The 27542-nt window shown below is 34.8% G+C and overlaps 1 protein-coding gene across 2 annotated transcripts in view; it reads left to right on the top strand.

Annotated features, from left to right (window-relative positions):
- Positions 1 to 27542, top strand: part of CNTLN (centlein) — a 253134-nt gene that overhangs the window by 151611 nt on the left and 73981 nt on the right. The window contains exons 13-16 of one of the 2 annotated variants that reach the window (XM_070431720.1): positions 6956 to 7056; positions 13663 to 13754; positions 17943 to 18481; positions 24085 to 24265. In XM_070431720.1, the coding sequence (XP_070287821.1) occupies positions 6956 to 7056; positions 13663 to 13754; positions 17943 to 18481; positions 24085 to 24265 (913 nt within the window). The remainder of the gene's footprint in view (positions 1 to 6955; positions 7057 to 13662; positions 13755 to 17942; positions 18482 to 24084; positions 24266 to 27542) is intronic. The other variant, XM_070431721.1, reaches the window with a different exon arrangement.

Below are 27542 nucleotides of genomic sequence, written 5' to 3' on the forward strand. Positions count from 1 at the left end.
TACATGTATGTATATACACATATACACAAAAATATAATTATATATAACTATATATGTGTGTGTGTGTACACACACACACACACACACACACACACACTGAGTGGCCAGATTATTATGACCACCTGACGTTTCTAGGCAAATTAGCTATAATTTCGCGCTGAAGTTGCTAGAGGGCCAGACCATTATAAATAGGGAAGCAGGTTGTTTACCACGACAGTAGAAGTGATTTTTTTTTCTGAAGATATGGGTAAACAATGTGATTTAACAGCCTTTGAACATGGGATATATTTGAACGTGAGTGGCCAGATTATTATGATCACCCCACCAGTACTTCGTTGGGCCACCTTTTGCCTTCAATACTGTGCGATTCTTCTTGGCATTGACTCCACGAGATCCTAAAAGGTGATGTGAGGAATCTGACACCATGCCTGTTGAATAGCACTGTCCAGTTCTGTGAGATTTGATGGTTTTGGAACCAGCTGCCTGAAGGCTCTTTTAACTTCGTCCCACAAATGTTCAATTGGATTGAGATCTGGTGATTGTGGGGGCCACCGAAGCAAGGTAAAGTCTCCCTCATGTTCTTGAAACTACTCCTGCACAATACGAGCACCGTGGCATGGCACATTGTCTTGTTGTGAGAAGCCATCTCCATTGGGATACGCCATCAACATGATAGGGTGAACTTGATCAGCAATGATACTTAGGTATGTTGTGCTATTCAGATGTTTATAATGATCTGGCCTCTAGCAACTTCAGTGGGAAATTATAGCTAATTTGCCTACAAATGTCAGGTGGTCATAATAATCTGGCCACTCAGTGTATATAGTATTAAAACATGAAACACACACACCAAATTAAAGATACTGATAATTTCTGGGAAGGGAAGAATGATGTAATATTGTATCGGGTAATACTATTTACAGATCATTTTATTTTTCACAAAAATGTGAAACCTTGGTCTAAACCTTGAATTAAATATGGCATAATGTTAGTGTTTTAAAATCTAGATTGTTAGTACATTAATGTCGGTTATACTGCTCTCCATACTTTTTTTAGTGCTTGAAATATGTTCTATTTATTTAAGTATGTACTCAATGTCCCAGTAATTACACTTCTAGTTAAAACATTGAGCCCTAGCCGGTTTGGCTCAGTGAATAGAACGTTACCTGCAGACTGAAAGGTCCCGGGTTTGATTGCAGTCAAAGGTACTTGCCCGGGTTGCAGGCTCGATCCCAAATGGGAGGTGCAGGAGGCAGCCAATCAATAATTCTCTCTCATCATTAATGTTTCTATCTCTCTCTCCCTCTTCCTTCTGCTCTGAAAGCAATAAAACATATTAAATTTTAAAAAATATCATTGAAGTGATCTTGCATAGAGACACATATAAGGATGTTCACTACATCAATGTTTATAATTATGAAAAAACTGGAAACAACCAAAATATTAGTTGATATAACTGTATGGCTAGAAGTTCTAAGAACTTCCTTTTTTACAAAGCTATTATTATAATTAGTAGAATATTTTACCTTATACCATACAAAAAATTAAATCCTAAATGGACCACTGACCTAAATGTGAAGGTTTAAATAATTTAGCTTTCTGGGGGAAACATAGGAGAACATCTTTTTGATTTTATAGTAGGCCAAGGTTTCTTAAACTGATTTTAACAGGATTAAATATAAACTAAAAATTGATGAACTGGACTATATTAAAATAAAAAAACTTATGTTCAGTGAAAGATAGTACTAAATGAATTAAAAGGTAAGTTTCAGAGTAAAAAGAATATTTGCAGTATATAGGTCCAGCAAAGGACTAGCATCCAGAATACATGAAGACTTCCTGTTAACACAAGTTTAGGATATCCTTTACTGATGCTTGCTTATCCCTACTCATTAGAATGACCCTGTGGGGTTCTTTCCTGAATGCCTTTTGCTTTCAACAGAGATTCTCATCATTAGTTCACAATTTAAATGTCTCCAGTGCTGTGAACTGTTTTTCTAGTTGTTATTTGCCTGCCTTATTTAGCTTCATACTATGCATATGCAACAAAATATTAGCCATAGACTCAAAAGAATTCTTATGTAGATTTCTGTAGCTCTTTCTCTTTGTAGCTTCCTCCTCTCTGGGTACTGTACTTCACAAATTCTAGCCATTTCAACCTTCCAAAACTCTAATCTCTTCTTTTTAAAAAGATGTTTTAATTAATTAATTTATTTATTTATTTATTGAGAGAGAGAGAGAGAGAGAGAGAGAGAGAGAGAGAGAGAGAGAAAGAAACATGTGAGAGAGAAACATCAACCAGTTGTCTTCTTTATGCACCCTAACCAAGGATGGAACCACAAGCTGCGTATGTGCTCTGACTAGGGGAATTGAACCTGTGACCTTTCTGTGCACAGGACAGTGATCAAACAACTGAGCCATACTGGCCAGGGCTCCAATCTCCTTTCTTTCAACTTACAATAGTGTGGCCCCTTTCTCCCTGCATCATGGTATGAAGATTGTCTCCTGGCAGAAGTATGGGCTGACATTTTAGGGTTCTCTTGTTAATGGAACCCCAATGTTTTCCCTTGGTTCTACCTGCTTTGATGTGCTGGCCCAAAGAAATGCACAAACAGGAGTTTGCAGTATAGAAAGAAAAAAAGTAGTTTAATATTGAATTGGTCAATATGGAGATGAAGAGCTAGTACTCTAACTAAACCAACTCCCCAGTGGCATGTAGATTACATGTTATATGGGCAAAAATCATGAGACAGTGGGTTGGATTTGTGCAATAGATCATTTCTTCAGGTCTTTGCCAGCATCACTCTGTCCAGTTGTTACTGGGGCAAATAGGAAATGCATTTCAAAGATACATGCAGAAGAGGATGAGGTATAGTGGCAAGATTTTTTAGAGCAAAAACAGTGGACTGCCCCCAGGTTCCTGATGTCTCATCCATGGCAGGTGGCTCAGCTCACTCTTGCTGCAGAAGAAGTCCAGCCTCTGGGACTGCACCAAAACCAGGAAGAGGCCAGAAGCCAGAGCTGCCTTGCCATTAGCCTCACTTCCTGTCTCTAGTAGTTCAGCCCAGTCTCTGTTCCCATCTCTCCAGCTTTCGGTACTGTGCATCCTCCTCCTACTTGGCTGCCATACCCAGGCCCCTGTGGCTGCTATGGAGAGAAATGGAGAATCCCTCAAGCCTTTGTTAAGCTTTGATTATATTACATTGGCCTTAGGAGAGAGTAGGTTTTCTTTCAAACTATCCAATCTCTTTCCTTTTTCTTCCCAGGCTTGTGCTGGGCCCTCCCCCTATCTAGTCTCTTTCCTGAATCTTCTGGGGTTCCATGCCCTTATCCCAGGGGTGGGCAAACTTTTTGACTCGAGGGCTGGAGGGCCGAAACAAAAGGATGGATGGAGTGTTTGTGTGAACTAATATAAATTCAAAGTAAACATCATTACATAAAAGGGTACGGTCTTTTTTTTTTTTTTTTTTTTTTTTTTTTAGTTTTATTCATTTCAAACGGGCAGGATCCGGCCCTCGGGCTGTAGTTTGCCCACGGCTGCCTTATCCTATCTGACCTTTTTTTTCAGGCTAACCTCCTCCCCTTTTTGATTCCTATTTTGGCTTCTACTGTGCATGCCTCAAAGTTCTGTTTGTCATCTGACTTGTACTGCCCATAAACTTGGTGGAAGGCCTCCCCTGCCTATCTTGACTTCTACTGTGCATGTGCCCAGCAAAGGAATTTCCCCCCTGGCTGGTTCCACTCCTGCTCCTAGTTTGCAGGACCAGATTGGTTGTTTCCTGGGGGGATTGGAAAGCTGTTCACTCCTGCCTGCTTCTGCACACTCAGGGATTAGTCCCTTTGGCAGAGGATGTGGCTGTCCCCTGGGGTGTCTGTGAAGCTGTAGCTTCCTAGTTAATCCCATTAATTAGATGTCTAGCTCCATTCTCTTTTGTTAATACCTAGCTAGCTACCTATGCTAAACAGTTTTATGGGAAAGTAGCCAGGGGCTTATTCCACTTTAGGGCTCAGGAACTGAGACATAATTTAAGATGTTCATTCTAGCCTGCTAGAGGTCTGGACCATGTGACCCTTAGTCATGTCCGGGCTTACTCTCTTCTGCTGCCTCAGGAGTTGCTGATTATCTGGGCAAACGTCTGGGTGGGTGGGGGATAATTGCTAGAGCTAGGATTTAAAATTTCATCAGTTGTAAGGACCCTCAGTTGCAGTCTTTGTTGATTTTGTATCCCACAGAGATCATAGTTCTTTGCTGCTTATTGTCCAGCTTTTAAATGTAGTCATTTCATATAATTTGTCCAGTAAGTAGTAGATTATGAATTGTGGTCCTCAGACTCAACAGAGTAGTAGAATAATTTGAAACCTCAGATTAGTGGGTTGTTTGTAGATAGGCAATATTCATCTGGCTCAGGAGTGCCTGGGCATTGACTCTGTCAGCCCATCCTCCAAACACCCAGTAAGATGTGGTTTCTTGAAACTTTGTTTGACTTAAGAATAAGTGGCCCCTAGTGTTTATAAATACTTTTTATTAGAAGTAGGGATTGTGTGAGTTCTTCCTAAAAAAGAATTAGCTGTAAGTATAAAATAAAGATGCAAGAAATAACATTACCCAACAACTGTAGCCCTTTGTTCTGCTGGGTTAGTGATTTGAGAGCCAAGGGAAACTAAATTGAGATGAGCTACATCTGCTTTTTCTTTGGGGGGCCATCTTGCTTCAGTTTGTTCCATGTTCTTAGCTAAACAAAGTAGGAAACTAATCCAAACTCTATTTGATTATATTTTCTGTATTTCTCTTTTTTACCTCTTCTCATTTGAATATTTTATATTTGTTTTTCATTCTTTAAATGCTTTTTCTTGAAATTATAGCATACACCATTTATTTGACAAAGTCTGAAGTTCATAACTACCTCTATCCTGGTACAACAATGAATGCAAAGATTTTTAAATGCTTTTAACTCCGAACCTTTCTACGTTCTTATATTATTTTGTTGTTCAGAACTTCAGTTCTACCTTATTTTATCTCTACCTTAACTTCAATATTGTTATGATTGCTTTGAATAATAATGTTTGTTTAGTTACATGTATACATTTACAAACGTATTTCATCATCATTGCCTATTTTGTTTCATTCATTGCTTTCAAATTTTTTTCTTAAATTATATTTTTAATAGCTATTTCATCTATGATGCATGAATAGTAACCCTTGGAATGTGGAAAATATTACTTATTTTCCTTCTAGCTTTTCTTGTTTGTGTGAAGTCTGTTGTCATTCCAAAATTCTTTAGTTGTTAATTGATTTTTGTTTGCAATTCAGTGGGTTTTAAAATTGTCTCTTTTTCAGTTTCACTGTTTCTAAGTATGATTAGTTTTATTTATCCTGTTTGCATTTTTTTATATTTTCTTCATCTGTTTATTCATACTTTTACTCAGTTCTCAATTTTTAGTTGTAATATTTTCGAATATTGTCTCCCCATCCCCAAATCTTCTCAGATATCTCAGAAATTAGGTGTTTTCTGGACTTCTCATTCCAACATACTTTATATTGTTACTGTTTTTCTCTTCTTTGTTTCTTTGTGTGGTCTTTGATTTTCCAGTTTTCATTAGCTCTATCTGTGTGCTATTTAACTCATCCACTGAGTTTTAAATTTCAATTGTGTTATTATTATTAATAAATTTACTTTATTTAGCATTTCTATATATACAGGTATGTAGATTTATTTTTTGTCTTCTTTTGTTCCATAAATCCCTGTTCTTTTTAATATGCTTGTCACCTCTTTTTCTTTTTTCCAACATTTTAAAAACTCTAATATAAATAATAAATCATTTCTAATTGCTCTATTATATTTATTTTCTTGTGCCTTTGCCGATTTTAGCAGTGGTGATATGTAGACTGTCATTCATAGCTTTGAAGTTATTTATATGTTTATTCTTATCTGTAAACTTGACTTCTTTGAGAATTATTTTTCATGGTGGTGTTTCTCCTATCCTTTCTTTCAATTGTGTAAGCCTGTCTGTATTAGATGATTGTGAACTCTCCAGTGTACATTGGCCATAAACCTGTTTTTACATTATTATTGATTTGTCAGGTCTCTGCAAATATATATGGCCCAAATTGGAGACTTAGGATTCTGATCTCATATAGTTCACTCTGTCCTGCCCTCACACTGGAACAGGAAGCCTCTTTTCAATAGAGCTCTAACCAGACAAGCTCTGGTATTCAGGATTTTATTCAGCAATATTTTGTCTCCCAGCTTTCTGCAGTTAGCCCATGTTTATCTATCAGTCATGAAGGGCCTTGTGCATAAGCTTCCATCCCCACTGAGGTCTCAAGGTCTGAGGCCTCCATGGGCATTACTTGATCCAGCTCTCTCATGATGGAACGTCAATTCCATTTTACTGGTAAGGGTTCTTTATCTTGGCATCTAGAGATTTACTATCTTTGCTTTAAGTGGTATAAATTAACATTTTTATAATGTTATACATAGCATATTGAGTGTTAGGAAGTGGTCAGATAACTCAATATATGATTTTTAAAAATCATATAGTCTATTTTTTAAGTATTTAACATTTTTAAAAATTTCACGTCCTCATTAAATACTATTTTAATTGTTAAGATTTGTTTTATTGATTTTTTTACAGAGAGGAAGGGAGAGAGATAGAGAGTTAGAAACATCGATGAGAGAGAAACATCGATCAGCTGCCTCCCGCACACCCGCTACTGGGGATGTGCCCGCAAACCAGGTACATGCCCTTGACTGGAATCGAACCTGGGACCTTTCAGTCCGCAGGCCGACGCTCTATCCACTGAGCCAAACCGGTTTCGGCAAGATTTGTTAATGTTAATATATTTTTGCTTTTATTTTACTTCAGTTTAGTTCATATATTTTTAAATAGCCTGCTGCCTTTATTTGTTTGTTACATTATTCACTTCAATAATTACTTATGTTAATTTTCATAGGATGAATCTTCAGGAAGAATTGGATAAACTTAAAGTGCATATGTCTATTGACAAAGCAACAATACAAGAATTGAATACATGGATAGCAGAGAAAAAAGAAGGTAAATTTTTTTTTTTAAATATATTTTATTGATTTTTCACAGAGAGGAAGGGAGAGAGATAGAGAGCTAGAAACATCGATGAGAGAGAAACATCGACCAGCTGCCTCCTGCACACCTCCCACTGGGGATGTGCCCGCAACCCAGGTACATGCCCTTGACCGGAATCGAACCCGGGACCCCTCAGTCCGCAGGCCGACGCTCTATCCACTGAGCCAAACCGGCTTCGGCAGAAGGTAAATTTTTTGTGAGAATAAATACTTAATGTAGGCATTTTAAAATTTTTAGTTCGTGATGTTTTATTTTCAATTTCTTCTAAGAATCTTACATTTTCCCCCTTTTCCCATGGCTTTACTGGTTTGTATCTTATTAACATCACTTCTCATGAGAAAATGAAATAGAACACCTAAAAGTCAGTAAGCTTTTAATTTATTAAAAGTTCAAGTAAGATGTTTTATAAGGAGAAAACGTAATTTGTTTTTATTAGTCATTGATAAAGTTTTATTAGTTATGTTTTGTTTAAAATTTTATAGATAATATAGAGTTACTCTACTCAATATCATTATTTTTGTTTGACATACTTTTTTTTGGAAATTGTTTAGTTCTTATCTATTGTCTAGAATCAAAATTTTAGAGTTGGAATGAAACTGGGGTATCTGCAATTCTGCAACCAGCCTGCCTAATAGCCTAATGTGTTTTGTAAAAAGGAATGTATCCTTTCCAATGAAAATTTATTCCTTTGTTAAAATCAAGATAACTATATTTACTAAAGACTTCAATCCATGTTTTAGTACCTTATTAGAAAAAAAGTAAATAAGATTGATTTTACAAAATTTCTTCTTATTTAAGCTTGCTACAGCTTAATTGTTACCAGTATATGTTTTAGGGTTGACAATGTATACTCACTAATTTATACTTAATAATTAAATTTTCATGTACCATTTATCAGTCTATTGTACCAATTATTGTTGTTCCAATTGCTCTCACCAGTGACTTGTCAGGCTCAATATTTGAACCCCTTTATTTTACACCATTGATTTATATCATATTTCAAGCTTACTTTTTCACTGATTTCTGAAACATTGGTTTTCCCCTGTTTTACCTTCTACTTTTCTTTCCTGTATCTTTTCAGTCTTCTACTAGAACTTATTTATATTTTTTCCCTTAACTATTGGTGTTCTCTAATACTTTAACTTTGATTTACTTCCTAAAAATAATACCTCTGTTGTTTTTGGAAAAATTACACATTTTTTAAAAATTATACATATTTAAAAGCATTCAAGCAATGAGAAAGTATAAAAAGAAAAAAAAAAGAAAAAAACTAATTCACAAACACTTAAAAATCAGAATTTCAGTATTAAATAACTAGAGGCCCGGTACACGAATTTGGGCATGGGTAGGGTCCGGCCCACCACCCTGATGGGGACCCAGATCAGGCTGGTTAGCTGCTACAGTGCACGTCATAGCCATCAGTCATTCTGGTCGTTCTGGTTGTTCTGCTGTTCTGGTCGCTGGGTTTTAGATATAGAGATTATCAAATCAAAAAAATCTCTTCATACTAATATAGAAATAAGTTTAGATAGAGAAATTACATAAAATGAATCATAATATATGCTCTTTTTAAGAAAAGATATTTGCATATATTTTATTTTGGATCAATCAAATAAAAGCAAACATAAAAGTAAAGGAACTGTTGTTGAACTTTAGATAAATGTTTGAAAAACATGTAAAAATAATAATTAAAATGTAATAAAACACTTGAATATGGAAAATATGTTATTTAAAACTAGAGGCCCAGTGCATAGATTCGTGCACTGGTGGGTTCCCTCAGCCTGGCCTGCACTCTCTCGCAATCTGGGACCCCTCAGGGGATGTCAGACTGCCTGTTTTGGCCTGATCCCCACAGGCCAGGCCAAATGTTACTTCAAATGAAATGGATTAAATGTTCCAATCAAGAGACACACAGGGACTGAATGGATAATATAAAAAGACCCTTACATATGCTGTCTGCAAGAGACTGATTTCAGATCAAAAGACACACACAGATTGAAAGGAACTGGGAAAATATATTTCATGGGTCTCTGCTAACTCTGGGCAGTTAGTAACAGAATTGAATTGAATTAAAATGTAGGATATTGCAATACATTTCTTTAACATTTCTTGCAATACTAGTTTGGTAGTGATCAACTCCTTTAGCTATTTTTTGTCTGGGAAGCTCTTTAATCTGTCCTTCAATTCAAAATTATAGCCTTGTTGGATAGAGTAGTCTTGGTTTTAGGTGCTTGCTTTTTATCACTTTGAATATTTCGTGCCAATTTCTTCTGGCCTGCAAAGTTTCTGCTGAGAATTTATCTGACAGTCTTATGGGAGTTCCCTTGTAAGTAACTAACATTTTTTCTCTTGCTGTTTTTAAGATTCTCTCTATGTCTTTAACCTTTGACATTTTAATTATAATGTGTTTTTGTGTGGGATCATCTTTTATAGGATTCTCTGAGCTTCCTGAACTTATATGTCTATTTCTTTCACCAGGCTAGGGAAGTTTTCCATCATTATTTTTTCAAATAGGCTTTCAATCCCTTGGTCTCTCTTTTCTCTTCTTTTCCCATGGTGTGAATGTTAGTACACTTGAAGTTGTCCCAGCAGGTACTGTCTTCATTTTTTTGGGTTCTTCTTTTCTTTTGCTGGTCTGATTGGATGTTTTTTGCTTCCTTACTTCCATATCACAGATTTGATTTTCTGCTTCATCTACTATTGATTCCTTGTAATGTATTCTTCATTTCATTTATTGTATTCTTGATTTCTGACTGGTTCTTTTTTATGTTTTCTATGTTCATTTTATGTTTTCTATCTTTTTGTTGAAGTTCTTACTTAGTTTCTCTATACTTCCACTAAGTTTATTAAAGCATCTTTGTAACCAATGATTTGAATTCTGCATCTGGTAGATTGCCTGTCTCTATTTTATTTAGTTCTTTGTCTGGAATTTTGTCCTGTTCTTTTTTCTTTTTTTTTAATATATTTTATTGATTGTTTTACAGAGAGGAAGGGAGAAGGATAGAGAGTTAGAAACATTGATGAGCGAGAAACATCGATCAGCTGCCTCCTGCACACCCCCTACTGGGGATGTGCCCGCAACCAAGGTGCATGCCCTTGACCAGAATCAAACCTGGGACCCTTCAGTCCGCAGGCCTACGCTCTATCCACTGGCCAAACCAGTTAGGGAGGCCTGTTCTTTATTTGGGATATGCTTCTTTGTCTCCTCACTTTGGCTGCCTCCTTGTATTTGTTGCTATGTACTGAGTAGAGCTGTTTTGTCTCCCAGCCTTGGTAGAGTGGCCTTATGTGGTAGGTGTTCTGAAGGGCCTCCTTGGTAACCTGAGCTGAGTGTTCCAGTTGTGCCCCTTGTGTGGGCTGTGTACATCTTCCTGTTGTAGTTAGCCTTGATTGCTGTTGACACACCAATGGGAGGGATTTGCCCCAATCTGATGGGCTATGAGGACACTCTTGACTACAGTGGAGGAGCTGCTTTGCAGGGGTCAACCCCACAGAGTAGGACTCGCTTCAGTGGGGCTCTGGTGCCTGATGAGTTTGCCCCTTGAGTGTGTCGCTTGTGGAAGTAGTTGTGGAAGTACTTTGATGTGATCTGAAACTAATCACCAGGTTCACTAGCTCTGAGGCCTTTAAGGAGGTGCAGGTAAATGTCAGCTGCCACCTGTGCCCTGCCCAGGGCCAGCCAGCATGAGCTACAGAGCTATCTGCAGAGGGTTGCTACTTGGGCTAAGCTTGCAAAGGCCAACCTGTAAACCAAAGATGGTTGCCACTAATGCTGCGCCTAGGAACACTTAGCATGAGGTTTGGGGCATGTCAAGGCCAGATGTTGCTTGTTTGGGGCTTGTGAACCTTTCAGAAATTTTAGGACAGTTGCAGCATGAGCCAAGAAAGGCCATTTATATGGAAAAGCCACTGGAAACAGCCTGGGTGGGCCTGGCATGAAGGTTGGGGAGGAGACAGGTATTTCAGGAAATCACCAGGGCAGAGCGAACAATGTCAGCCTGGTTGTTGGAAACTCAGATATAGTGCTCTTTAGCCAGCTCTGTCGGGGGAGGGCTTAGAGAGGAACCATCGCCTCTGCCAGCACTTCTGTCTGGGAGAAAGCTGCCCCTTCAGCTGTTGCCCCAAAACCAGACAGCTCAGTTCCTGGAACCCAGTATATCCCTGGTACCTTTCGAGCCGCTGCCCCAGTGCTGGAGCTCAGAGCAAGTGAGTCCCAGTATGTCTGTACATGGGCACTTTAAGAGCAATTCCTTGCACTCAGCCACAATCCCCACTGATTTTCACAGCCAGAGGTTATGGGGACTTCTCTTCCTGGCACTGGAACCCTGGTATTGGGGGTTTGGTGTGGGGCTCTGACCCCTTGCTACTCAGGAGAACCTCTGCAGCGGAGATATCCCTTCTCATTTTTAATCACCACACAGGGTGTGGGACCAGCCCATTCTGAGTCTCTGAGCCCCTCCTATGAGTCTCGATGTAGCTTCTTCTTTATATATTTAGTTTAGGACTTCTGTTTAGCTAGACTTGAGGCAGTTCTGAATGATGGTTGGTCTGTAGTTTAGTTGTAATTTTGAAGTGGTTGTAGGAGGATGCAAGTAACACATTTACCACCATCTTGACCAGATCAATTTAAATTAATTTTTAATGTAATCCAAAAGAATTAAGAGGAAAGAAAAAAAACATAGAAGCTAGAATAAAATAAATTTAAAAACTCTGAATAAGCAAATCTAAAAGTTAAAAACAAAGAAAGTGGAGCAAGATGGATCTCCTTAAAAATTCTTTTAAATCAGAATGTCTTTTTATAGTAGTAATAATAAAAGGAAAACATATAGAATGAAATTTTAAAAATAAGTCTCCAGTAAGGTGATTTCCACTGTAGGAGAAAGAATTGAAGTATATATTTCTAACTACTCCTCTTTGTTCATTTTCCAAATTATGAGATCCTTGACAGGAAAAAGAATCAAGGGGCAAAGTGTTGGTTTCTTGCTTTTCTCCATGCCTTGTGCTTAGCTACTTGAGTATTATTTATAAAACCTATGAATGTGAGAAATAAACTTTTTAGCAGACAACAATAAGTGAACATGGTCAGCCAGACCCACCAGTGGGCTTGCTTATACCCAGGAGCACATAGGAGCAACCAAATTTATTTTTAAGTCAAATTGTCAGCCTTGATTTTAATGGAGTTATTTAATCATTGTTAGTACTCTATGTTATTTGAGTATAGAACTATTTTCTTTATATTCTTGAGAGTAAATATCACATTTAGAACTCTAGCAGATATTTAAATGACTATAACAGATGAATAGTATTTGCATATTATTTTTATAATCCTGAAAGAGTGTTGTAAATGAATTCAGCACCATGGTGTTAGGGGACTAGAAAAAGAAACTTGGGAACTAATAGATTACTATCAAGGTAAAGGTACATATTCCCCAGATGGAAAATTCTACCTATTCTAGCTTTTATTTTCCTTAGGATAGTGTTCTATTTATTTCATAAGTACAGAAGTTTTAATTGGATATGTCATGTTTCAAAGACAAAAGAAATGCCTAATTCACTCTAACAAACTTGTTAGTCACTGTTTATACCAAGAGGATTTCTACTCTATAGAGAATAATATTGTTTTCTTTTTCCTTTGTTGATAAATCAAAGTTTTACACTGACCTGCAGCAGCCATGCAGACTTTAAAGCAAAATCATTTCAGTCTAACACAGATATGTATATCCTTTTAGGTTTATGTATTCTTTTTCTGTCCCCTTTTTTATTCTTTGTGAAATATTTCATCCCAAAAATAGTTCAGTAAGAAAATGTTAGTTAAATTTGTTATAGTCATTTATCAGATAACAAGAATTTATTTATAGGTTTTAATGCATTTCAATTTTAATAATATTAACTGAAGTTTTATGATTTTTATTAAAGTTACCATGTTACTTATGTATTTCTGTTGATTGAAAAGGTTTCACAGTCAAATGCATGGTGAGTATAGGAATGATTTCTAGAAATAACTTAATCCATTACCTGGATTTTTATTTGTTACAAAGTCATAGTTTTTCTGTAAATGTGATATTTATAATTTACTCTGCCCAATGCATGATCTTTTACTTGGAAAAAAGGGGGTGATAGAGTATGTTACAGTTTTAGTACACCCTAATTCTGTTACTGTTTGCTTTGTTCAGCAATCACTCTGATCCTCCTGGCAGGGAACAAGAGCCAGAGAACAAAACAGTAGTGACTTGTGTAGATAAAAAGACCATGAATTCCGCTTTTAAGGCAAAGGGGGAATAGTCTACAATAGAATGAAAATCGGAATAAAAGTACAGCATTGTTAACCTGCAGATCTGTTGTACCTTTGAAAATCTTATACTGCAAAAAAAAAATTGACACTAGAAAGATACATAATTATGTTACTAAAAATCTTAAGATCAGCATTTATTTATTGGCTATATACTTGACAATAAACTATTGCTAATTGAAAAACTGTAGAACTCTTTTCCTTAAAATTACAGGACAATGTTTTAGTAGTGAATAAGGTGCCATAATGTATTATTTGTTCTCTACCAGAACAACTCTTTAGACATGGTGAAGATGATGGGGTCAAGAAGAGTACTCCAGAGAAGAATGGGAAAGAAATGTCGGAGCAGACATTACAGAAGGTAGTCTAATCTTTAAGATATTGAACTGAGCAAGTTTAATCTGAATTTTAACATAAAGGATTATATTTTAAAATGTGGGTGCATGAACTTAAACCTTGTGTGAATCCTTAATTTAAATTCATAATTCAAAATTATTGACTTGCCAGAATGGGGTAAAAAAATCAATGTTAGTGAAATAAATGTGGAAACACTTATGCTTCTGTTGACATAGATTAAAAATATTTGTGAAGGTGAAATGAGAATGACAACAATAGAAATTATAAAAATTTTCACTATGTGTTTATTAGTTATAACTAAGCAGTTTTACTTTAAAATGGGACTATGAGACTCTGTTATTCACTTCAGCAAGCATAGAGACTTTCAATATTTGTACTAAAAATATGAGATACTTAGCTTCAGCACAGCAAAATGATAATATATTTATAAACTTGGAAATATAATGACTCAGCTCATTTTGGATGAAAATTGATATCCATATCATTTAGTATAGTTATTCCTATTTTAATAGAACCATCTGTGTAAATAAACCCTGTAGTTAGTTTACATAGTACCTATCATTAATAGTAAAATGTTATGTAAACATCTTAACATTTATCTTTACAGTTTTACACTTAATTTATATGTTTGTGTATAAATACATTTTTATCAAGTTAAATTAAGTGGGATTGGTTGCATTTTAGCAGTTTTATTGTTACAAAGAAAATCTTTAAATAGGTTTATTCTTCTAACTGTCACTTGGCTACATAATACTTAGGTAAAACTGACATGTCAACAAAAATGTTAATGTGGCTACCTACATTTCTTACATCTGTGAATTGACTTGTAGGAAACCTAGTGATTTACAGCAGATGATGGATTTATTATATTGTACTTCTAATACTTGCCATACGATCAGGTAACAAAGGCTGTAATTTCACTATTACTGAATGACCATTACCAGGTTAACATAATAATAAAGAACAGGAAGTGCTCACATTTATTTAACTTAAGGTAAAATGAATAATTGAAATAATGTATACACTACCAGTTAGAATGCTATACACTTTATCCTAGCTTACCTTCTTTCTTTCAAAACAATATTTTTTGTTTTCCAGGTTTTGTATAATTTTTATCTCTATGGATATATAATATTATGCTACTATTTTACTGCTTTGGGGTAGAAACCCTAAAGAAATCCATAATTTCATTCCAACTGTTATAAATAACTACTAATGTTGTGGATTCAGAAATCTATTTAAGTACTAAAATGCCAAAAGGAATTATTTTCATTGGACCATATGTCAAATTAACATACAAATTTGTCACTTTTTTCTATATTAACCTAATGCAATTGTCTAAGTCATGATTTATCCCCTTTTAGTTGAGTTACCTTATTTTAAAAGGATGTACTTTGTGGGTAGTCTCAAATTATTTCAAACTGAAATCAATTAAAGCCCAACAAACTCAGGAAGAGTGTTTTTGTTTGTTTGTTTTGTTTTTCTTTTAACTCCCTCTTTTCTTCTTAGAGATTCAGATAGAAAAAAACTGCTTCAGGAAGGGATCCCTAGAATAATCACCTGAGCATATTCACTTTAGCACATATGAATTATGATAGTCAGGAGGGAACCATGCAAATATCTGTTCACTAAATTTCCCTCTGTCCCATTTTTTCTGAGTGCCTATCAATAATTTTTTGTCACTATCTCAGCTACCTATGAGTTTGCCTATTTCTCCTTTGAAATATCAAGCTCCTCCCCTTTCTCCTTTGTCCAAAATGACACATATACCTCATTTTGCCACAATCTTCGTAATTTTCACACATATGAATTCCGCATGCACACGTATTAAAATTTTATTTTCTCCTGTTGATATGTGTCTGTTAGTTTGATTATTAGCCCAGCTAGAAGCACTTAGAAAGTGGGAGGAAAATTATTTTTTAATGCCCCACAATCCATATGAAACTTACTCAAAATGGATTTAAAAGATTGTAACAGCATGAAAACAATATTTGTGCACAATAGAAATCAACTATAACTAGATTATTTTAAAATAATATATTAACATCACACACTGTTACGGAATGAATTGTCTCTCTACCCTCCCTACCCCCCACATCTTTATGTCAAAGTCCTAATTCCTAGTATCTCAGAATATGACTGAATTTGGAGATGGGGGTCTTCAATGAGTTAAGTCAAAAGAAGGTTATTAGGATTTAAACTACCCAGTCTGTAGTACTTTGTCATGACACTCCTAGTAAGTATATAATACATACACATTACAAAGTGATGTGTTTTATTTGTTTTGAAAGGAGCCATCTTTTTGGTAAATTTAAAAAAAATTTCAGTATTGGAGGAAAAGTATGGAGTTGGTTGATTTATAGCACACAAACCAAATGCCTTTAACAATTCCTCAGACTTCCATTCTCAAAAATTATTGAAATTTTCCTTTTCCATTTTTGGAGGTCTTAAAATAAGTTGAAGAAAAATTTTTGAGAGTATACCTTGAATAACATAAGCATGCTATGGACTTTCCCCTTTAAAGTCTTTGGAAGTAGTTTCTTGTGTTTTACTATTTGGCCTCCAATTTAAACGTAAATGCAAATAAATTTGGCCAGTTCTTGTGATTAGACATTGATTCATACTAGAGAGTCAACACACTTTAAACATAATAGACTTTGACAGACATTTTTCCATCAGTATATAATATTTTTTATGAATTGTACTCACACTTAAATGGATTTTAGTTAAAAGAAAAAAATCATGCTAATCTTCAGAATTGCAACCTCAAATTTAAGATGTTTATTTGTTACATTATATTTTAATCAAAAGTATAAAGTTGATTTAATGCCTAATTCAGCAATATTCGGTATAAATAATTTTATTTCAGCTCAAGTAATTTTCTAAAATAACTGTAAGAATGAATAATTGAGATAATGACAATGATGATGATGTGATAAACTATAAAACTTACTGTCTGCCAAAAATTGTGGTATATAGTCATACAATAACTAGTGGCCCAATGCACAAATTTGTACACCAGTAGGGTCCCTTACTCCAGTTCTTTGTCCATTTTCCATATATAGGGTGGGACAAAAGCATGGAAAATAATACTATAGTTAATAATAATATAAGAATAAAATCTGTTTCACATACAACTATAAACTGTATAGTTGACCCACCCCATATATCTGTAATTCTTCTTCCCTATATGGTTTGTATAACAGTGAGAGGGGCAAAAATCCTGAATTTGAAACCCAGATTAAACTAGGAAATATTTACCTTTATGTGGTACTTCACTTTTCAGAGCCTCCATTTCTTCTTCTTGGAAGATAATTATTGGTTCTCTTTATCTCACATGGTGAGATAATCAGAAGAGGTCTTTTTTAATGATAAAATTTACTTTCCAAACAATAGTGATTATTTTCAAGATTTAAATTGAAATCAACTCCTCATTGGAACTCATTGCTTAGAATTAATTCCTCTTTCTTTTTACTCAGACTTATGGCACTTAGATCCTATCCTTTATTAGGTTTATTTATGCAAGTGTCTTTCCAAATAGTTTTTGAAATTTTTTAATGTCAGGATGTTGTCATTTTTTGTGTCCTTCAATTAACATTGTCTATTGAAATAAATGAAAAAATTTGATTCATATGCAACCTTTAAATAATTGTACTTTAAAGTTGTCAGGCTTTTTTTTTTGGTAAAATGTTCTTTTATGTGTAAACTAAGAACCTTAGACTATGAAAATTATATTTTTATAATTTAGCAATAAGCATCCTTCATAATTATTTTATAAATAGGCCATCAGTTTTTCATATGATTGTTAAATATTGAAGAATGTTATTTTATTAATAAAGTTTCTCTATGTGCCTGTTTTGTATAAATTGTTTTGTTCTGAAAAAAATTTTATTCACAATGAGTAGATTATATTGCTAAAGCCCTTAGATCTCAGAAAACTCAGCTAAGTTTATTAGCACACATTTTTGTATCACTTTGTGTAAAATTGTAACTTCTTTTACCATCTGTCCTTTGTATTATTACATTTTAGACTGTATTACATTTTAGAATGTACCTGAGAAATTAAGTAGTTTGGATTTATATTGTCCTTGTGCTTAATATAATTTTATTTACTTACCTAAGACATGGTAATAAAATACAATAGATTATGGGTTTTGACTTTGAAACGAATAAATTAAACTCTTCTGTTTAGGTCATTGAGTTGGAAAATCGGCTAAAATCTTTTGAGAAAAGGTCAAGAAAATTAAAAGAAGGGAATAAAAAATTAATAAAAGAAAATGATTTCCTGAAATCCCTCTTAAAACAGCAGCAAGAAGAGGCAGAGACCAGAGAAAAAGAGCTAGAACAACTACAAAAAGGGAGTAAAGATGTAGTAAAAAACAAAGCTGAACTTCAAGTAAAAATCAGTGAGCTCGAGAGAGAAGTCACTTCCCTAAGGAGACAAGTGGCAGAAACTAATGTGTTGAAAAATAAAAATGAAGAGCCGATTAATTCAATGGAGAAATTGCAGCACTCAGTAGACAAAGCTAGATCTGAGATGGACACCACAGAAGTAAGATCTGGGCAATATGATTGTAAAACAACCACTACCAAGGTGAAATTTAAAGCCGCCAAGAAAAAGTGCTCTGTCGGTCGTTACCACACTGTTCTCAATCACTCCATCAAGGTTATGAGCAATGTGTTTGAGAACCTCAGCAAGGACAAGGACTGGGAGGATGTGAGTGAAAGCAGGTAAGACTCTCATTAACTTAGCTCTGTGGTGGGGACACTGTGCATATGTAAAGCACCAGCAAATGGAGATTGAATTTAAACTACTGTCGATTTGGTATTCAGAAAAAATACTGTCAGATCCTTTGAAATATCTTGGGAGGTCTTGTTCTGAGCTTATTGACTAAAATTTGCATGCAAAATTAGCCACAACTGCATGAGTATTTGAATAGGTGCCAGGAACCCCAAAAGAAGGCAATGCTTGATTTCTTCCAGTGATGCTATTTTCATGCAGTCATGAGGCTTGAAATTGACAGTTTGGCAGGTTGATTTAATTTGCTGGCCCTTTGCATATTCACACTGACAGCTAAGGATTCCCAGGCAAGCCTACTAAGTCGGTTTAGTTATCTTGTGACATGCCAACCTGGGAGGAGAAACATTTTCCCCCTTAATTTAGTTAGATAAATTTTGAATGACCCATTTCAGCTTGTTACCAGATGTCTACAAGCTGTTTAACATCCTTTAAATTAAGAACCATCTTCACTAATTATTTCATGTATGTATTATGCAAAGTCATTGTACTAACTTTAATTGAATGATGGTTAAAATTTAGTTCTTTAAAGTTATAGCTCTGCAGATTCCTAGTCTTAAATTATACAACTCCTAGTGAGTAGCAACAGGAGAATACTAAAAATCTATAATATTTTCCCTTATCTTTGGCTATACATTCATATGTGCACTTGAAGCACATCAGTAACCACAAAGATAAATGGATAATAGACACCTCTTTGAGACTTACATAGAAGTTAATGTTGTCAGAATTGTTAATAGACAAATTAAACAATTTTCCATAATTCTTATTCCAGATGAAGTGGGGTCCTCTTCCCCACTGGGTGTTGCTGGGGGTGAAGTTCTTATGATATCCAGAGAAAAAGAATTTTCTGAAACTCATATGGGAGAACGAGTGATTTTTAATTAATTAATTCCATGAGCTTCTAAAGTCCCATTTCCCTTCCTTTGTCCAGTCATAGAAGAAGTATAGCTGGGGTTTCAGTAAAGCTAAAATCAAAGCCAGCATCCAGAATTTCCTTTCCAGTTTAGCATCAGACCAGTTGCAATCCGTTGGTCCATTATGTAGGGGTCCATATGGCCGTGGGTGAATGGAGGGAAGCAGGAACAAAAGAGCCCCATAAGGCCAAAGTCATACAAGTCCCAAGTGTGACTGACAGAGGCACCTTCCCTGGTCATCCCAGCTTTACTGGGCATGTGTCAATCATCCCTTTGTTGGACCTCTGCAGAATGTAAAGTTGTAGCTTTCTGATGAAACTGTCTGAATGACATGCTTGTAATATCTGGCCTTCCCTTTGCTCCTTTCTTGTTATCAATAACTAGCTAATTACAATGGCATCAATTTTGTCTTGTTTTATAATGGCATATATTTCCTTTTATTTTCCTAAGTATTTTTTTAAAACCCTGAATACTGGTATGTTTTAGATTTAGGATTGGGGAAGGAGGGGGATACAAAAAATATAACTTTATTTCTACCTTCTAAGTTCTTCTATCTGGGCTAACAATCAAATTAATATAGACTGATTAAAAGGAGAAAATATTCAAGATTTATTACTATGGTTGTACACGCGGAGCATATAATAAGATATGAGACCTAAAAGGCATTGAAAAAGTGAAGCTTATGTGCTATTTTGGACAAAGGAAAAGTGGCACAGGGGTCTGTGATTCCAAAGGAAGTAGGTGATTAACAGGTAGGAGAAAGAACAAACATATGGTCAACAAATTCTTGCTGGGCCATCCAGAAATAGTGGGACACAGAAGGAAACAGACTTTGCTAGATTTCTTCCTGTCTGTCACATAGGTGCTAATTCATATGTTCTAAGGTGAATATGCTAAAGTGAATATGCTAAGATTCTCTTCCTGAAGCAGGTTTTTCTATCTGAATTTCTTTAGACATAACGGTGGAGGATCACAGGTTCTTTCTGAATCTTGTTTCTTAATAACCAGCTTAAAATCAATATCACAAATGTCACATTTAGGGATGACAAAACTTTGGTCCCCTCAGGATGTCTCTAGGTAGTTTTCTTAAGCATAGACATAGAACTGAAACTTATCTTAAAATGTAGTTCTCAAACTTGTGTGCATATTAGAATCACTTGGGGATCTCATAAAAATTCCAAAATCTCATATCACACCCCAGTACAATTCATTCTTAACTTTTGGAATGGGATACAAGCTTCAGTATTTTTGAAACTCTCTAGCCCAGTGGTCGGCAAACTCATTAGTCAACAGAGCCAAATATCAACAGTACAACGATTGAAATTTCTTTTGAGAGCCAAATTTTTTAAACTTAAACTATATAGGTAGGTACATTATTATTAACTTAATTAGGGTACTCCTGAGGCTTAGGAAGAGCCACACTCAAGGAGCCAAAGAGCCGCATGTGGCTCGCGAGCCGCAGTTTGCCGACCATGGCAGCCGATTCCAATATGTAGAGAAGTTTTGAAACCACTCTTTTAAATGATCATTGGGTCAAGCCCTTTGTCATCAGGCAGGTTATGAAAGTACGGAAGAAGGACCAAATCTGCATTTCTATTCTTTGTGACCTCTTCTAAGGTTTTCCCCCCTGTTCTCAAAAAGCATTTAGAGATAAAATACTATTTAGCTTAAAACCCACTAAACACTTATTTATGTCTTCAAGGAAATTCTAGTTTCAGCTACGAATTATATTTCATCCAGTTGGTACTATCACACTCTTCATAATATTGCAGTCCACTTTACTCATGTGTGAGTATGTATGTATGAATACGTATATGAAAGTTACATAATACACTCAATTCTAATTTTATATTAATGCATGTGCAGAAGATTACATTTGGGGAGATATATCACACACTGTCTCTTAAAACATAGTGTTGTCATTTAAGTTATTGAGCAGTGAAACTCAATTTTATACTGTGAGGATTAGTGTTCCATTTCTTGCCTGACAGAAAATCCTTAGGAATCATTCAGCTGCAAAGAATTCTTCAACAATTAGAAATCCCACAGTGGAGCCTAAGGACTTCAGAACATTCTATTTATTTTAGCTTTTCATAATCTGGAATATAAGAAATTTACTTGGATACTTAGAAAAACAGAACTTTATCCTTTATATATAAATGTATTATATAATTAGTACCTTATTAGTATTTATTTCCTATAGTTGCTTAGTATTATAAGTGTATGCTGTCAAATGACAAAAATAATACAATTTAGTAATGAGTTTAAAGTCCTTTATTCAGGGGACAACACCCATGAATTAGTGGGTTACTGAGCCTAACAATCAGTGGAGCACTATTCTTGAGGGACTTTTGACAAGAGAGAGTTTTATAGAGCATTAGAAGAGGCAAGGAAGGAACAGGGAATGATTGGCTAGGAGGTTGAGTATTTCCTAATAAGGCTAACACATCTTATTTTCCAAGGTAAGTTAAAGCTGAGTTGAAGGATTGTAATTGGGGTAGGTTAGATTTCCTTGACAGTGAAGTGTGGGGTGGAAAAATGAATTTTCCTTTACCATTCTAAATTCTTCCAGCTGGACTAGTAATCAGATTGACATGAGACAAATTAACAGGAGAAAATGTCTAAATATGTTACATGTGTACTTACTGGGGTTCCATATGAATATGGGTGTTGTAGTTTGGGACTTCAAAGGGAAGAAAGGTAGTTCACATGGAGATTGAAAAGCAAATGTTTGGTAAATAAATGTTTGCTGGGCCATCTTTAACAGTGGGACACAGTGAGGGCTTTAATCAAACAGGCCTTGCTAGGTTCTTCCCTGTGTATCACACACTAATTCATATTAAACTACAGTTATCTATGATCATATTTTCCTTACTGGAGGAGGTTCTCTATGTACATTCTTTCAGGCAGAAAGAGGGAAGTTCTAACTTTTTTCCTGATTTTTTTTCTTTCTTGAAAATGACCAGCTTAAAATAATCAATATTCCAAAAGGCATATTTTGGGATGGAAAACTCTGTTTTCCCTTGGAGGCATTGCCCATAAGTGTGGTTGACTTAGGTTTAGATTTCTGACATGGGCCCTGCCACTGGGGCATATCCTGCATTTTGTGGGTCCCAATATACAAATTACCTTTATCAATGTCCATTCAGTAATGGGTGATAATCAGGAGTTGTTAATACCTTAAATAAGAAAAACAAGTTCAGCAAATATATTAATCTAATTTGTGGATATTATGATATTGAAAGGGTTGAAAACTATTTTATAAAAGTGAATCAAAATCTCCAATATCTCAATAGACTAGGAAGATACAATTATACACAAGACTACAGGGTACTTTACTTAGCTATAAAATGCTATTTGCTCAACTATACATTGGGAAAAATATGGGAGTTGGCAACAGTGTACATAAGAATATTTTATGAGGCTTTGTTAAATCCTGTATGTGTCTACAGTACAATATACATGCCAGAGAAGCTTATACAATTTTAGTCTGCACCCACCAGGAGTTTACTAAGTACTTCTCATAGTACACTTCGATTATAAAATTAATTCTGCACATAAGTTGGAGCACATTCAAGAGTGACCAGGGTGAGAAAGAATCTCAGAAGCATTCATATTGGAAAAATATGAAAAAGCTAGAGATGTCTCAAGCATCATATAACTGTGTTTAGATAGTTACAAGATTATCCATGTGGGAAAGGGATTGGATTTACTTGTATGTTCTGCTCAACCTCAGCACTTCTAAATCTTCTTTCCTTGCTTTATGTTTTCTCTTTAACACACTCTATTAACATACTATATATTTTACTTATTTTTATTTGTTACCTGCCTGCCCCCCACCCCCCATCCCACTAGGATGAGAGTAGGATATTTATCTACTTTTTTCACGTACTAATGCCCAGAAAAGTACCTGGCACATAGTTGATGCTTAACAAACATTTTATTGAATGATGAATGGCCCTAAGAAATGAAACTGGGATAAATGGGAGAAAGCCTCAGGGATTCACATTTTGTTCTAGAGTAAAGGGAAACATTGTTAGGAATGTTAAAACTTTCTGCCCTGGCTCAGAAAGCAGTGAGTACACCAATTCTGGAAGTGGTCAAACTGCTGCTGCCTGAGAAATACTTAATAGAAATACTATAAAAATGATGCTAGTTTGTATTTGATCATAGATAATTGAATTTCTTTTTTTTTTTTAAATATATTTCTTTATTGGTTTCAGAGAGGAAGGGAGAAGGAGAGAGAGGTAGAAACATCAATGATGAGAGAGAATCATTGATTGGCTGCCTCCTGCACACCCCAACTGGGTATTGAGCCCACAACCCAGGCATGTGCCCTTGGCCGGAATCAAAACCGGGACCTTTCAGTCCGCAGGCCGACGCTCTATCCACTGAGCCAAGCTGGCTAGGGCGATAATTGAATTTCTTGATGAGATTTTATAATTTTCTAAAATATATTTAGACTAATTTTCTTTCTTACCGCTGAAAACCAGTAAGTCCTCAAATTAAACTTTCAGGTTAAATGCAGTTTGTGCTATAATATTATTTGGTCTTGAACTTAAAAGAGGTACATTTAACAACTCTTTTTGATTTTATGTTCCCCTATCATTCCCCAAAAGCAGTGATTCTGAAATACAGACCTCTCAAAATTTAGGAACAATTATTGTAGAAACATCCCAGAAAATAAGTCCTGTAGAAGATGGAAGAGACCAGAAAGAAAGTGATCAAATAGAAGACAGCCACATGCAAGGAAAAAGAATAGTACAAACATATTCAAATACAGATGGCAAGATCCCGAAGGTATATACACTTTTTTCTTAATTATAAGCTATGTGTTTAATTTTATTTTATGCTTCATTACTTAAATCAAATTTTGTTGCCACTGATTTAATGTGAATCCTTAAAAATGAACTTGTCTTAGAAATATGCAGTGCAGATACACACTTCTTAATAATTTCAACTCCAATTTGTTACTATTTTTTGTATAGATAAACTGGAAATAGGTATTATCCTCCTAAATATAAATCTTAAGGTATTTATGTCTCAGCCCAAAATTAAAAGTGGTATTTATTTTCAGGTATATACCACATGTAGAAAATTATGTATTTTATTAGCCTTTGTGATGATAAAGTTGTTTAGTTGAATTAAATATATGAATTTCTAGAATTTACCTAATTTTCCAAAGTGTTTTAAATCTTAAAATACTAATGTTCCAAAAAATTAATATTTCAAACAACTTATTAGTTCTTACTATGGATACATCATGTCACCAAAAGGTTTATGTGTTCAGCATAAATCAGTGAAAAAGAGGAAAAATAATTTTGCTGTAAAAATATCATCTTTTAATTAACCTATAGGGTTCTTTTAAAATTAGATCCAAAAGTGTTTATTTTTTGAGGTCTCATAAGAACTTTGGAAGAAAAAGTTCAAGGATAACAAAAATTTCTTTTAGTTACCACCAGAATAAAGTTCAGATGAAGCATTATATGCTGTGTCTGCTGATTCATTGATTGATTGGTAAATAGATAAATTTTATAGAAATCTCTATAAAATCTATTTTGCCACATATTATTCAGGTGGGAATTTTGTTTAGTTGCAGTCATTTATAGCACAATGAGTTTGTAAATAAAAGTAACTCATAGTCAATTCATATAATAATAATATAGTATGAACTACTCTGAATAAATTTATATACATTGTTTGTAGTCAGAAAACAAATGTTGACCAAATTGTAGCAATTGTGATTTGAAAATATTAGAACTTCTCTATAACCCCAAAGATAACCATTATTTTAACTTTAATTTAATACCCAACTACTTTATTTTATCGTTATATTATGGTTAATTTTATCTATTTTTGAATTTTATAGATTCTGTATAGTATATCTTCTTTTATGTCTGACTTCTTTTGTTCAATATTGGGTGGAGTTCATTCACTTTTATTGTTGTATATTATACTTCATTGTCTGACTATACTTCATTTTATCCATTCTGCTGAAGTTTGGGTTGCTTCAGTTTGGGTTTCTTGAAAATAATATTGCAATGAATATTCTTGTACATGTATTCTATTGCATAAGTGTGGGCATTTCTGTAATGAAATACTAGGCGTGAAATTACTACACCATAGGTTATGTTTTTCTAAGATTTTAATTGATAATGCTATTTTCCAAGTGTTGCACCAACTTGTTATATCTACTAGCAGATTCTGAAAAATTGTACTGTTCCTCATCAACACTTGGTATGTTGGTATTTCTCATCTTACGCACTTTTGTATGTACGTTAAGGTATACCATTGTGGGTTTATGTTTCTGTAATTACTGATGAGATGTTAAGTACTTTCTCATGATTATTGACCATAAGGGTTTTTTTTAGTAAATTAATTGCCTTTTCAATTCTCTGCCCATTTTAAAAATGAGGTGTCTGTTTTTTTCTTATTTATTTGTAGAAGTTCTTATATATGCTATTTTGGAGCCTTTGGTTGGTTATACATATTGAAGATGTATTGCTGTAGTTTTTGAGGAACAGAACATTTTCCTAAATTTAATTTAATTTAATTCATCGCCATTTATTCCCTCTATGCCCTCTTCCACCTTCCCCACCCCCCACAGTCACCACACTGTTGTCCATGTCTGTGAGTTCGCTCTCTCTTTTTTTTCTTTTATGCTCAATACCTCTCCCCCCACCCCAACAATTCCCCTTCCCACCAGACCTGTCTGCTTGGTCTCTATGAGTCAAGGAAGAGAACATCTTAATTCTAATGTCATCACTATTAGAAAATAAAATAATCCAGTTAGAAAATGGGCAAACAATAAGAACAGACATTTCACCAAAAAATATAAATGGATGACAAGCATATATATATGTATGCATATGTACTTGTATGTGTACAAGTGATGTACACATATATATATGTATGTGTATATATAAAGATGTTCACCATTATTAACAATTAGGGGAATGCAGATTAAGACCCTGATGGATCCTCGCTGTGTGGTTTAGTTGGTTGGAGCATTGTCCCATCCATCAAAAAGTTGTGGGTTTGATTCCTGGTCAGGTCATACACCTAGGTTACAGGTTGGCTCTCAGGACATGGCTGGTACTGGAGGAAACCAGTCTCAATGTTTCCCTCTCATCTCTCTCTCTCTCTCTCTCTCTCTCTCTCTCTCTTTTCCTCTCTTTAAAACCAATAAAACAAGTACCTATCAGTACATGAGTGATAAAAAAAAGCTGTGGTACATTTACACCATAGAATACTATGCAGCAGAAAAAAAGAAGTATCTCTTACCCTTTGAGACAGCATGGAGGGACCTGGAGAATATTATGCTAAGTGGGTGTGGGCTAGAAGGGGTTCATGGGAAAAAATGGGTGACATCTGTAATACTTTCAACAATAAAGATTTTTTAAAAATAAAATCAATAAAGCATGTTCTCAGGTGAGGATACACATCTACTAGAATAGTTAAAATAAAAAATAGTGAATATACCAAATACTTGCAAGGATGTAGTGAAACTGGATCTCTCATACATTTCTGTGTGACTATAAAGTGGTACAGCACTCTGAGAAATAGTGGGCAGTTTCTTCAAAAAAGTAATCATATACTTATCATACAAACCAGCCATCTCACACTTGAGACTTATTCCACAAAAACGAAAGTTTATGTTTACAAAAAAAAACATCCTATACATGAATGATCATAACAGTTTTATTTGTAAAAGGCAAAAACTGGCAACAACTAAAACTTTCTTCATTAGCTGAATTGTTAAACTGTGATACATCCATTCCGTGAATACTGCTCAGCACTAGAAAGTACAAATTGTTGTTACACAATGTCTTAGCTCTGTTACCTCAAATTTATCAGTTTGAGTTTGGACTCAGGCTTTTTTTTTCCTGTCTGTGTTGCTATTTAAATAGAATTTCAAGGTCACAAGGGATTATCAGTTGTTCTGTATTTTGTTTCTTGATTCCTGCTTTACTTCATTTTTGGCCTTAGAATTTCTCTTATTATTTACCATATTACAAAGATACTTCAACTGTGTTTGTTTCAAAGTATGAAATTTTTTCTGAAGTCCTTTTTTATT

The sequence above is a fragment of the Myotis yumanensis genome, unplaced genomic scaffold (genome assembly GCF_028538775.1).
Source record: "Myotis yumanensis isolate MYYU_CA2020_CCGP unplaced genomic scaffold, mMyoYum1.0.hap1 SCAF_12, whole genome shotgun sequence".
NCBI classification, from domain to species: Eukaryota; Metazoa; Chordata; class Mammalia; order Chiroptera; family Vespertilionidae; genus Myotis; species Myotis yumanensis.